This window comes from Bombus huntii, chromosome 1, assembly GCF_024542735.1.
Source record: "Bombus huntii isolate Logan2020A chromosome 1, iyBomHunt1.1, whole genome shotgun sequence".
Taxonomy (NCBI): Eukaryota; Metazoa; Arthropoda; class Insecta; order Hymenoptera; family Apidae; genus Bombus; species Bombus huntii.
The window spans coordinates 79632-94203 of NC_066238.1; the positions used below are offsets into that span (position 1 = coordinate 79632).

General features: G+C 35.6%; 1 protein-coding gene across 3 annotated transcripts; it reads left to right on the plus strand.

The window, feature by feature from the left end:
* Positions 1–6054: 6054 nt before the first annotated feature.
* On the plus strand, positions 6055–13792 carry LOC126870617 (uncharacterized). Of its 3 annotated transcripts, none has more exons than XM_050628494.1 (3): positions 6055–6192; positions 6579–6695; positions 9298–13792. In XM_050628494.1, the coding sequence occupies exons 2-3, from the start codon at positions 6621–6623 to the stop codon at positions 12172–12174; spliced, it is 2952 nt and encodes a 983-aa protein (XP_050484451.1). In that variant the 5' UTR covers positions 6055–6192; positions 6579–6620; the 3' UTR covers positions 12175–13792. The 3 variants fall into 3 exon arrangements, with proteins under 3 accessions (XP_050484451.1, XP_050484460.1, XP_050484469.1); XM_050628503.1 differs by having other exon boundaries at positions 6123–6307; XM_050628512.1 differs by having other exon boundaries at positions 6123–6292.
* The last annotated feature ends 780 nt before the right edge of the window (positions 13793–14572 follow it).

A 14572-nucleotide genomic window follows, 5' to 3' on the forward strand; every position in this document is an offset into this window, starting at 1 on the left:
AGAATAAACTGTAATGTAAACAACGGTCGGTATTGTAGAGAAACGCATTAGCGTATGCACACATGCCATATTTATACGTCAATCTTAACCACTTCTAACCATCTAGGCATTATAATAGTCATCAAAGTGCCTTTTACTAGAACTTGTTATTACATTATCTTCATTATACAGCATATATTTTGCCACTGAATACTGTTATTGAAAGACAGGCCTCAATTTAGTTAAACTCATAGGACCTGAATCAATCTTAATGGCACACATTTTGTGACATACAGCTTTGCCATGACATAAAGCTGTGACATAACTACCCTACCTAAACTGTTATCACTCTCTATCCATCTTATTTCATCAACGTATTATATTAATCAATCTTTTAGTAATACCGGAACGCTATGCTGTCACATTGTCACATCATATACATTATTGTAATCGAACGAATGAAGTTGAATGGAGAAATTTGTACAAAGATAATCCGCGGTAAATTTATTTAAAATTCTTAATTAATGTACGCAGATATAGCCTATACGTGTTGTAAATTTACCGTGCAAAAGATAAAATGTCCGAAACAATTTCTACCTCTTTATACATGTTAAAACGTAATTATCGTTATTCAATCAAAGTGCGCAGGAGATAACTCTCTGTTAATATCTGATTTACAGCTGTATGTGATTATCTTATCTATATCATACTTCCAACGATCGATTCAAGTAGTGCCAGTTAACATTGTGCCCGAAGGTCTGAGATAATAGGATTTACAGTAGGTAAGCACACCAAGGATTAAATCAAATCCTAGAGTAGTCTCTAGAGATTGGTGTAGTATCGAGATTTAACTGTACGGTGTACAATATTAGGCGATGCCAGTGAAAGGCACAAACAGAGTTTAATTCTGGTATTTAGGTCTTTCGTCTTGTTTCTCCAAACAGCTTTTTGTAATTAACAATTATCAGAAATAACGTAGATGTACTGGTATATAAATGATCCCTCAAACAAAAGAATGCTAGATGCGCAGAAAAGAATGAGATTTCGCGGACGTGAGAGGTTGCCTTGTAAGACATGCATAGCCTAATATAACTGACAAAGAATATTTCAAGGGTATAATTGAAAATTGTCAGGAATCATAATTGCGTCGTAATTGCAGCATTTTTGTTAAGGAACAATTTTAAACTGATTTCTCCCTGCGTTATCAGGAAGTTCGATGAAATAGTGTTAAGTGGTTTTAATTGCTTACAAAACTTGGATATCTCCGGGAAGTTTACACGTCGTTCAATGACGAAATGGATGCGCCCGAGAATACAATCGTTGTTCCATCTCTTATCGTTTTCTTTTCGGTGAAAGGGTCTACTAGCAGCACGGATAGTAGCCTTTCGCTATATCAACGGCCCTATCATTAAGGCAACCAATTATTCGCTCATTTAATCAACTAAAATGGTTTTTGCAATTAACCAACTTCCTGCATATAATTCAATCTACATTATTTCTACATTTCTGAATAAAATGTTCACTGCCAGAAACCGATTAAACATTCTGCTTATACACCTCGATCGGTTTATAATAGAATTAACGTATAAGCAAAAATGAGAATTCTACAATCGTGGTTTGTATTTGAATTTCTACACGATTAGTAATGCAGTAAGTACGGTGGTAATCAATTTTACATCGAGAACGAAACGGCTAGCGAAGAATAATTTTAACTGCTCTTGGTGATAGAGTCACGATGGTGGATGCAAAGACTCGTTGTATTTACATTGCTTTAGGTACAATATGTACAGTCATTTGTAAAATTCAGGAAAGTTAATATATCAACTCGGGTAACCGTAACATCACAGATACTAATCTCCTAGGACGGTAAGAGAATTTCTATATCTGACTGAAATAAAAAGAGTTTGTCGCAATTATTTGTCGAAATTATTAGAACAACGTTAATGAATGAAGATAGGTGGAGGAAGCCCTCCTACCACGTGGATCGTGGATGACATTGCTCATGGGAAAATTCCCGCTTTCTCCGTGCTTTTTAAGAACGAACATTAAAGCCTAAGGAATGTTTGTTTTAAGGACCATCCATAAACCAAAGACTCTTAACGGGATTTGCGAGTCTTGATTGTTAGAAATAAGATTCATGGTGGATCCTTAGATTTGTATCGAGAGTCTAAATAAGAGTATGAGGTGGATAGGTCGTGATAGGTGCGGAAGCCTAGTGTGCTGGTGTGTGGAGGAGGCCGAGATAGGTTCTGGTGCTGGTGTAGATGTCGCTGCTGGCGTACTGCTGCATTTTCTTTTCATTTAAGAATCGTGGAAGAAAAATCGAACTACGGTCGCCGGGACTTGAACCCGGGTCCCGAACGTTCGTAACCTAAGGCGCTAACCACTGCGCTGCCGTCGTCCGATGGTAGTTAATGTCGAGCGGTGGTATTTGCTGTCGAGTGCCGTCACAAGTATGTGGGCATCATCGGGTTGCCATCTTGCCTGCGGCGTGGGGCCTGGTTTAAGAAAAGAATCGCCGGACGTAACACTCAATATGGCAAAATTTTAAGAGAAGCGTCAGGCTCTGTTTACAACAAAACGGAGGACATATCGAACATGTGTCGTAACTCGTTGTATTTTTTGTGGACACTCGCGGTAGGGACAATCACGATGCGTGGTGCAAGCCTTTTATGAACATTATTGAACATACGCTTTTTTATTTCTGAATTATGGAGGCAACGGTTCAGAGGAAACATTAATTCTCTCCACTCGTAAATTTCATATTGCAGTTTCCGATGTGCTCTTGTGGATTTCCATGAGTAACGAGTGGGTTTAATATTCAATCAAACATTTCTTTGCACAACGTCGGGCGGGATCGTTTACGTTTCTGAATCTTCTTCTCTACGACTTGTACGAGGTGTATAAGAAACTCCAACTAGCGCGGGAGCTCATTTTCCCTCGATCTGCCGTATCGTGTAGATCATAATAGAACATATTAATAATTTAACTAATAATTTGTAACAATTAAACTAATAATTTACAACATTTAAGCCATTAATTTGCAACGCTTGATCTATTAATTCCTCACAGTTCAACTATTAATTAATAACAATATATTATTAATCTGAAATAATTACTCCATTAATTTTAAACAATTATACCAATAATTTATAACAATATCCTCCCATTAATTTAAAATAATTATGCTCTTAATTTATAATAGTCATACCATTAATCGGAAGCAATTCTACTATTCATTTAAATTAATACCACCAACTCATAGCGATTAAATTAATGATTTATTTTGAATTATTTGGTATTAACGAAATCTTTCGAGTCTTTGAAATGATATTTTGTTTCCATTTAATTTTATTTTTTAATTTTAAACATAGTACTTAATTTTTCACTTAACTGTTTCACATAAAATCAACGCCAATGCAAAGTGTAACTGTAGAGTGTCTATGGATGAAATGTAATTCTTCGTGCTTGCTCAAAGCCAAGGAATCAAACCGCGTTCATGGAATTGAAGAAGCAAATGCAATTTAATCGATGGCAACGAGACCTCATCACCCATTCATGAGAGCTACAATTGGTAAGTCGCATGGTTTGGTTTCTTCGATGGTAAGTTCAATGTTCAAATATGATTATATGGATCCACATACTATACCTATTCGAATTAATAAATTTCAATACACGCTACTTCTTTGCTATCAAATAATTTTACATCTTCTGCTTTCGATGCTTAAAAGCTCTTTACGTAAATAGAATCCGAGCGTAGTTACCTCCCTGTGATGGGGCCAGGTAATTGGTATCGTTTCCCAAATAATGATACATGAAGTACTATCTTGAAAGTGTAACGGTAATTTTAATATTAGGATTAGATTGCTATTGATAAATAACATATATTAATAATTCCGGGATATATCAAGCTAAAAACTACTTTAATAGTTTAGTCTAGTCTAGATTATTCAAAACTGTTGGATGAACTAGATTGGACTAATAACCCCCTACGGGGGCACCGTGGGACGTTGCGGAACGTCGTAGGATGCCGTGGGATGTAGTGGAACGTCGTGGGACGTCGTGACATAAGGGCTACTGCCTGTTATCTCATCTAGCAGAAAAAGCCTAGTTAGGTACTGTAAATCCCCACCTTTGCTAATTTATTTATGTGGTTGTGCGAGGTAAGCCGCGCTAGACTGCCACGACAACCCTACATCAGCTCAGATTTCACTGCCATTACCATGTTCTGAAGAAGTCCAAATGAAACAAGGCTGTTTTGAGTTATTATTTTAAGTATTTGATGAAACGCCGATTCAGAGCCGCCTTTTCTCCATCCAGTATAGATTCTCCGTGGTACTCCCTACCGGTTGGAGAAATGTAACGTGGCTCTGTCTATCTTTTAACTGAGACGCATAGTTCAGCAGGACCTCATCTTCGTCATCAGATGTTCAAGTTCAAATCGAAAAAAAAAAAAAAAAAAAAAACCCTCCATTGTTAGTCTAGGCATTATCGAGAAAACACCAGTTTTGGTTTTCCTTAGCACAGAAAACCTGTTGCACTTTCAATAGAGTATTGTTGTGTGTTCCAATCCATCCCTTTGTAGCTTTGCTAGGTAGTAATCATTTGGTTACCAGGATAATTTTTGGGCAGTACTTCTTTGAAACTGCAGTACTTCACGACAGAAATTGAGATGGATTTAAAGATAGAGCACCGCCTCTTAAAGAGTCCCATATTTCCCTCTATTTTTATTACTATTGGGACAAGACTCTGAGAACGCCGGCTGACCTTCGATTGACACAAAAGCTTGGGTATCCAAGATGTGACATGGTAAGGAGATACCTATATATTTAGCAATGTGCTGGACTGGATAATTGTGCCGAGGAGAAGAGAAAATATTATCGAGACGCTGAGTCGGTAACATTTGGAATAATACTAAAATGGTAAAGAGTCTTAAAGCCTCGAGACGTGCGACAAACGTGTTTATTCTACGTCCCGTCTATGTATACCGATATAAATGTTTATTCTGTACTTCGTTCCGTCTGTGACATTGCATCTCAGATGATATTACATATAAATATGTTGCCGGTAATTTACCGACCGCAAAAATTGACGGTCCATCGGATTCAGATAATCATTTCTTTAATCACATTTTAATTTTCTGAGCAATACGATTCTCATCCTTAACGCTAGAGTATAAAGCAGATATTTTGACAGATATTTTAACAACCAGTGGTATTTCATAAGCCTTTGACAGAGCCAACAATAAATACGTGTGCGTATGAGCGCGCATGTTATGTATGCACATATTTGCCATGTTCGTATACACAAATTTAAGAATTCCATTAGAGTGGGTAAGACTCTTACGGGCCAGAAAATATTTCTCAAGTAAGGCACTTCAATCGATCTGTTAGACATCGTCGTGCAGCGCTTCTTGTGTCAGCAGCACGATCGTGTTTATAGCTAAACCTTATTGTATTATGCAAAATTACATTTATTTAAACAACATTCTTCTGTATCACATGAAATAGTGTATATTTATTTTAAGTATATTGATGAAAATTATGAAAAGCAGTTCAGTTTATATTCTTTACCTTCAATGATAAGGCAGACAAGAGTGTTAACAAAACGATGCCAGCGCTATGACTAACGGCCGATTTGTAAAACACACTTCCGAATATTAAGAGCATTACCCCCTCTACTGGAGTTTCCAAACCTGTGTATACGAATGCGATGCTTACAATGCTTATGATGCAGGAATAATCAGATATTCATTGACGTGTGTTGGTGTTGGTTCTTAGATGCACAGATATACATACGTATATAACGTGAGTTTATATAGAAACGTGAACAAGAAAATTGTATTGGACATAACGTGAAGTTAGTCAGAAAATCTACTTAATAACACGCATGCACTGTAGCTTTACGAATAAATTTTTGATTTACCGTTACGTGTAAACGTACCATATGATATTGTTTCGTAATTAAAATGTAATTTATAAAATGGATTAGGTAAAATTAGATGAAACTAATAGTAAACTGTTGAAGAATGATGTATTATAAATAATATAGGATTCTTTATTGTACACTTTCCCTCCATAAATATATTTTCAAGGTTACTTCCTTACCGACAATGATCCGAACCTGTCTGAACTGAGCGAAATGTTTGTTACTAGTGGATGATGCCATTTTGATGTCCATAGTGTTGCTTATGGTGGTATCCGAGTTTGAACGGTATTTTCTCTCTTTGTGCATGTTTATATGTGCATAAAAAAACATTTACATTCTATTTTGACGCGAACTATTAACAAAGGAAAACATGTTCTGAATACAAGTGAATAATGAGAGTGTAAACAACTTTTAAGATCATGCGTGACACGTTAACCTGAAATATTTTCCATTGTCTTCTGCTTCTCATTGATTTTACGACTTTTTATCAAATAATTACAGTTTTGTTAAATATATATTTGATAACTGTATTTCATACAATTTCTATATTCATTTACAAGTTGCTACTGTTATTGTGCAGTTATGACATATTTTAAGGAAAACGTGAATTGTTCTTTGAGGATATTATTAAAGTCTAGTACTCACTAATCATAGATTTTCTTTGTGCACAGGTAAGCAGTTTGTCTAATAATAATAATAATTTCATAAAGCAAATGGCTCGAGTGTTAGTTTACGCACGCCCTGTTGATGCGATCTTCATGGATATAAAATTGGGCAGCAAAACAGATGTAAGTACCTTTTGAAACGTCATTCGATAAGAGAACTTTGACCGTACTGAATAATATATTTTGTTTCTATAAATCTTGGTTAATATAACATATTAAGCTAATGTTTATGTACCACTTTCTTTAACTATTTCAATATGACAAAGTAAGATTTGCTTCTTTGGCTGTTGTGACGCAAACTTGTGATTTGTAATAGAAATGAAATTTAATTGTCGAATTAGAAAGAATTTCCCATCATGGTACATAAAATTTTATATAATGTATCTCTCAATTGTAAGATTACTTTGGCCAACGCGCTATGATCTCTTGCGTCTATGGTTTATATATTATGGCTCAATAATAATACGTGGATTAAAAATACTAAAGTGATGCAGAAAGTCTATGATCGATGCAACCTCGTTGCTTATTATTATTATCAATATAATATATGATTGCTCCGTTGTAGAATAATAAGTTTATAGGAATGCCATTACTTTTGCAATTAAATTTCATTTACATATTTTATTTTATAAAAATAGGAATATTGAATTACAAATGATTTTCATTAGTATGTTAATATTTAGTATACTGATTATGTTTGCCATTTGTGTTCCTGTTATTAATTTTATTAATTTTCCTAGGCTTGTAGAATATAAAATTGATATTTATGCATATATAAATATGTTTTATGTAATATTAATATAAATCACTGATGTATCGTGAAATGTTATCTATTTATTCGTATGATACCAAGTGAATTAATAAAAAAGATGCATGTTACAGATAAGATTTTTATCATATTAATGCGTTGAAGCATACGAGCGTTGAAACAACGTATGTTATGGAAAATATATTGCCGTATAATAGATTAAAACTCACACATGTACCAGAAACGTTCGTCACTGGCAGCGTCCGTTACCTTTTCACTGATGTATTTATGTTAGTATGTACGGGTATTGGATTCAGCTGAGGCATGTTCTGTATTGTATTATATAACCTTAAATAGAGCAGGTCACACGAACGTATCGTTAGTTATTCGTTATCAGTTCGATGAGTACGTATTTTTTATGTATGTCCAGCGATTATTCTATAGCGAATAGTTGGATCGGAATGAAAACTTTTCTATTTTGTGCAAAGATTTTTAGATTTGTTTATTATAAATCATTTGTTATTGCAAAAAAGTTCCTTTGTTGTTTGTATAAATGAAATTATTTACAGTTTTTGACGCACTTCGATGTCGGTTTAGATTAAAAAGAAATATTTTTTGAGTTTTGCAACACAAGGTCTCGAAGGTTCTGTTAGGCATGGTTTACGCCACAGTCAAGAACAATCGCTATTTTTGAGAAACGGAATTTTATCGCTTCGACCATCTGCGTGCCAACGCTCTGATAGTACGCGAGTAATTCCGCCAACTCTGCAAAACAGGCAACGCTCGTATGCTGTGACTTCTACGTACGTGCGAAATTACTGTGAAACGTATGTCCGTTTTAACGCTCGTGTATCCTTATGCTCAGGTTTAATTTTGCGCATGCGTTATGAAAGATATTGCTGCTATGAGTTCATATACAAAATTTTTCCGCGGACAGTTATAACGAGGCACAGATATATTCTTATACAAATTGGCAACATAGTGAAAGGGAGAAATTTTGCATATGTCCCTTACTGTCCGAACAGCATTGGGACAGTAGTTTTAGTATAGTCTAGCGTAGAAAGTACGTTGAGCAGCATGTACACGCTGAAACGTATTGTAATGATGCTTCGCATCGACCAAAGTCTCATGAAATGACATCAATATATCAATATATACTCAATAATATATAGCCAATGGCTTTGCTTATCAATTAAGAAAATATATTATTTTCTGCATCGGTGCAAGCCAACATACATCATAAAAGAACAAAAACCATATTTATTTAGATATTTTCCACCGAATTGGATACAAATATTTCTATTTTAAACAATTCATGGTGATTTTTGTGAACATCTTGAGTTGTTTCTTTATATTTTCAAATGATATGGAATTTTTAGAGTTCTGCATGGTGTTTGTTACTCCGTCGTACACATTTTATTCCTCATTTATAATATACAATTTGCTAAACACGTAGAAGGACCGCTCGTTGCTTTGTACTAATTCGCTACCGGGAAGAATATACTCATGAAATAACGTTAAACAACCATGCTAAAAGTATTGTTTGCGAATCTGATTTTTCTTACATTTGAATATAGTTGATAGTTGAATATAGTCGACTTCGCTACACACTAGTTTGAAAATATCGATCGGCCCTGTCCCATGGTAAATGTTAGGAGTTGAGGAAAAGTTTCTTAGTAATTCTAATGGAACCGTAAATCTATACAAAATTTACACCTCTCTTGTTATGTATGTAGTATTCTAGATTTGTGCAGTTATGTATTTCATGTTTTTAATGGTAGAACCTGGCTGACTCTCATAAACATGGCGTCATAAACCGTTCTTTCTAGTACCTAGTGCAGTGGCTCTATACGTAGCTTTTTATCCTACCCATGATATTTATGGCACGATTGACTTCAATTACTTACTAGACTAGGACTGTTTCATAGATTTTCCGTTTTTTAGGATGTTACATCAGGTTTGTATATTTTTTTTCAGCCTTCTGAATATGCAATAAGAATAAAGGAAGAGCCAATCGATCCAGAGATCTGCGATGATTTATCGCCAGTTGATACGAATACAGAGAATGAAAATGAGACAGCGATGTGTGAAGGTGAATCTTCGGATGGTGTTTATTGTAGAAATCGAGAATCCGCGTTTCCTCGAGAGAGTACATACTTAGAAAATAACAAATCGGATTCTGATAAACGAAAAAGTAAACATAAAGTACCTTCAAACAACAGAATAAGTTGCAATGTTTGTTTGTTAACTTTTCAAACTAAACATTTATTGGAACTGCATAATAAATTATATAGCTGTAATGTATTCAAGTGTAATAATTGCACTGCGATCTTCAGTATGCATATTGCGTTGATACGTCATTTAAAGTCGCGATGTCGTATGAAACAATGGTCTGGATATAGATGTAATTTTTGTAACCGAAGTTTTTCCTATAGAAGATATATCCAATCTCATTTATTCCATATGCATGGGAACGCAATATTGTCTGGTGAAAGCAAAATTACGAAAACATCTCCCGAATCGTTAGGAAAGTCGAATCATTCGGATGATATAGTCATGACAGAATCAAATACTTCACACAGTTCCTCCCCAAAAAGCGTAAATAGCTCGATAAATATATCTTTGAAACTATCTAATAGTTCAAACAATACACCCACCAAGGGTTCGGGCAGCAAGATCAAGTCTACGCATTCGAAATGGTTAAACGATTCGTATGGTACACCTTCGAAAAGGATGAAACAGACCGTCCTTACAGACTTTATATCGCTGTGCAAAGATAAACCGAATGAAAAATGGGTTAGCCCGAAAGAAGTTATCGATACGGAGAATATTCCTGTTACTGCGACTATTATTCCAACTTCAACGCTCGAGACATTTAGCAACAAGACATCAACGGCTTCAGAAGTTATCCAGATGTCTACTTCTGTTAAGCGAATCGAATCTCCTGTTAGGAAAAGACCATTTGTTCAGATTCATGTGAATTCCAAAACAATGATATCTTTATTAAGGAACGAAATAGGAGCTGAATCTGAAGGCTCTAATACCTCGCACAATATATCTTACAACCTTAGGCCAGTAAAAAGATGTTCTTCTTCTTTATATAATTTTTACGATTTATTCGAGTTTGAGGCCTTTGGAAGATCAAGACAATCTTTTAAAAGAAACAAGTCCCGCTATCCGTTTAACCAAAGTGAAAGATCTGCATCTGAAGCTAAGTGTAAAGAATGTGTGGTCCGTTTGGAGAAATGCGACAAATTCTTGGAGCCTACTAGTTTTGTGTCGAATGGAGACAAAGATGAAAAGGAGAAGGAAAACGAAAACGAAGACGGTTTCAAACAAGCAGTGTCGAAAAATGTGAAAGAGAAATTTGAAGGTTTTCGTGAGACAAGCTCGGCAGGTAATTTGCCTTTGGAAACTGGCACGATTGCGTCAAAGCGATTCAATGAATTTGTAAAATCTTTTGTTCATGGATTAATCGTCCCTCGACAAGAATCGGTTGAGTTTAAGAAGAACTCTAAGGTCGATCAGCAGAAAATATTTCAATGTCATATTTGTAAAAAATCGTTTTCTTTGAAAGAGAACTTGCGCGAGCACGTGAAATTGTCCCATGCGATTTACATGTCGAGCATATGCAACGCACGTTACACGTCCATGAATAAGTTACTAACTCACTATCTACGTCAGCATATTGTGTTTAAACGAAGGGAATGTTGCGTGTGTTATGAGAAGTTTGACACGTCGGCATTGTTGAAGCGGCACATGATATTGCATTGTTTGAAGACCATAAGATCAAAGAAGGACGTTCTACCGGTTGATGTTGAAATAAATTGCAACGCATTCAAGAAACAACACAAATGCCAAGGTTGTCGCAAACGATTTTGGCTATACTCGTGTTTGAAACAGCATGAGAATGTATGTCGTCGAATGAAAGTCTCGATACATAAACAACGTGTACCTCGTGTAAACCATCTGTCTCGGTCGTTGAAAGAACCAAGTGACATGGAACTCGGCATAGTACAATCGCCTGATTTGGAACAAACGTTGGATGTTCCGGATGGGATGACAAGACCTTTGGAAAATTATTTGGCTCCGAGTACGCTTATTACGGATGATACTAACTCTTCGTCATTCGATACAGCTGCAAAGAACAAAAGGCTACTTAATGGGATAGCATGCGTGAAGGGTTACCAAGCGGACAAGATGAACGGAACAAAGTTTCCTTGCACTACTTGTGGGACACAATTCCGAACATTTCAAAATTTGTGCATACACGAGCGCACCTATTGCCAAACAGCCACCAAAAAGTGTAACGTTTGTAACACGATGTTTTCCACTAAAAGATTATTACAGCTTCACATGCTTGCTACCCATACACCTTCGTGCTCGATGAACTACAAATTCTTTTGTAAGTTCTGTAATCAAGGATTTGTTAAGAAATCGAAAGTTCACATTCACGAACGACACTTCCATATTGGAGAGAATCCTAGACTGGGGCTGAATTCCGATTGCGTTTTGAAAGATAAACAAATCTGTAATATATGCCATTTGTTATTCGAATCCCACGAACATTTTGTCGAGCATAACACGTATTATTACAAGGACAAAGATTTTTTATGCGCAGTATGTGGTAAGTCGTTTCAAGGAATGTACAAGTTTCATCATCACAACAAGTTGGAGCATTATCCGGACAAACTATGGAAATCGTACCCTTACAAATGCGATACTTGTAACGAAGGCTTTAGCTACGAATCACATCTCCACGCACATAAGCTACACGTTCATTCGCACGATTCGCCCGCTGACGAAGCGCGCGACCACGATACATCGGATCAGATACATCGCATATGTTCATGATTCTTTCGATAAATTAAGATAATCATAAAATAGGTCGTTTCAAAATCAATTTTCACGGTACTATACAGAAGATTCGGCCTAGATTGAGACGTACGACAACATGCCAAGTGTACACACACACGCGCGCGCGCGCGCGCGCGCACACACACACACACACACACACACACACACACACACGAAGCAAATGATTTCTAAAGCGTTTTTTAAGTCATGTATTCGAATTTTCCATGATACGTATGAAATGTATTGATATTTGTTGAAATATACTTTACAAGTCAAATCAACGCTTCTGACCTAGTACAAACTGAGCTCGACTCAAACATCGAACACTGAATGAAGTTTGGGTGTCAGCCTTAGGCGCTTCCTGTTCATTGTTTGCGATGGTCTCAGTTTGTTGAACCAGAAGATGTCAAGCATCCTAGGCTAGACGACCAGCCAGAAAACGAGTGAACTATTCCATACTGCCTCTAACTTTATTTAATATACATCGTTTTGTTCACTTGAGAGATAAAGATCGTTTACTAAGTGCCGCTTAAAACAGCTTAATGAAAATTATGATAGATCGAGTAATAAATTTGTCTGCTTTTCTTTGAACGCGTTATATTTATGTGCTTTTATATACGTATATGTTTCTGTGTGCGTGTGTGTATTTTATCAAGTACGTCGTGTTCATTACCCTATTTCATTATTGTAAAATTTGTTGTTAAAGGTAGTTTTTCGTTCGGTGTGCGCGTTTGCTGATCTTCGTATTTTATAAATTGTTTTGGGTCAGCGTAAACGTTTGAAAAAGTTAGAAAATAAATGAAGCTAGGGTAAGTAAATGATGCAATTTCTTTTCTTAATTGGTCTGATATTGGTCATTTCTCTTCTATTGCAATGTTTATTCGTTATAATTATTCGTTTAAACGGCCGCTCGATATAATATATATATAACATTCGTTAAAAAACGAACAAACCTATTAATGAATCTGATATTGAGATTAAAAAAAAATTCATTTCGTTTATCACACGTGGAATGATTATATGATAAGTTTCATATTTGACAGATGACTAATTTAAATATGGATCGTAATTATAATTTTCATTATGAGATGATTTATTTACTTACCCAGCTATCGATTAATGACGTCGAATGATAATTGTACGGGAACGATAATGCTTTGCAATGTGCAATTAAACTATTACGTTAAATATTCAGTAAATTAATATTTCAATTTCCATCACAGCGCTGGTCGCACAATTCGATAATCGGGAGGAATATGAGATCAAGAACGATATTTATCGTTATGAAAGCGCGAATTAAAATTGTCGTATTAGAATTTCTATAAAGAAATAAGAATTGATGTTTATATCAAAGAATAGTTACAGCGCGTAATCGAATAAATTGGTCGTTTCACAGCGGGAAAATAAACTATTTCCACGAGCTTTCGCCGGTTCTGTCGTACAATGAAACGAACCGTTGAACAATTATAAAAACTAACGTTTGTATTTTCTAAAAATTAGAAAGCTGGTAAACTTAATAGATTGCTCGGGAAATTTGTAGATTTTATTAGTACGATACTGTACTGTTTTTACAAATGTAGGTATTCTTTAATAAATTACATTTTCCAGAAAATAACGTAAATTCTTTGCCCGTGTAAACCACGATATTCGTACAACCTTTGTTGCTGTACGAACCAACACTCTCGCGTCCGAAACGTTGTGTACGACTCGCGTTAATTAAAAGACGCGACATGAAGTTAAAATTATGTCTTTGTATACTCGGGACTCGAAATAGGGTGTACTGGTACCATTGTATACAGCACTTTGATTCGAAACGTTTTGTACAAGTAACGTTAATTAGAAGATTGAAGCTACGTTTTTGTTGAACCATCAACTAGAAAATAACGACGTATTTGTCAGATTATGCTTTTCCATCCTGTTTTCACCGCGATGATCGATTAGCAGTGAGTGCGCTAAAACAAATCCTCTTTATGGAAACATGAAGCGTCTTTGTGACAGAAGAAGTGCAATTTTACAAATTCTGCCAATAACCTGGATTTTGACATTTAAACCGAAGCTCCTATCGAATTTAATTTAAAGTATGTTAAGATGAATCGTTCGAGTGAAAAAGAAGAAAAGAAAAGACATCGAATTAGAGGAATTCCAAAGAGAACTTCACCAGTTACAATCTCGAGTAAAGTTTCATCGATATGGTAACTTATGCAAAGTTGTTCAATGTTGCCGAACATCACTTAAAGTGAAACACGAACGAAAAGTAGAGAAAACATTTTACTAGATTATAGATTTGAATGGCAAAATAGAAATCACTCTAAAGAAAAATGGATCTCTGCCCAATACGTATCCTATGGATGGAAGGAAATTTTGATAAAATCCAGATGTGTCTGATCAAAATTGG

What these genes read in the sequence shown, in the direction of transcription:
- LOC126870617 (XM_050628494.1), top strand. Translation starts at nt 6,621, where the DNA reads ATGGCTCGAGTGTTAGTTTACGCACGCCCTGTTGATGCGATCTTCATG. An exon ending in AATTGGGCAGCAAAACAGAT is followed by an intron (nt 6,696 to 9,297) that starts GTAAGTACCTTT and finishes ATTTTTTTTCAG; the next exon opens with CCTTCTGAATATGCAATAAG.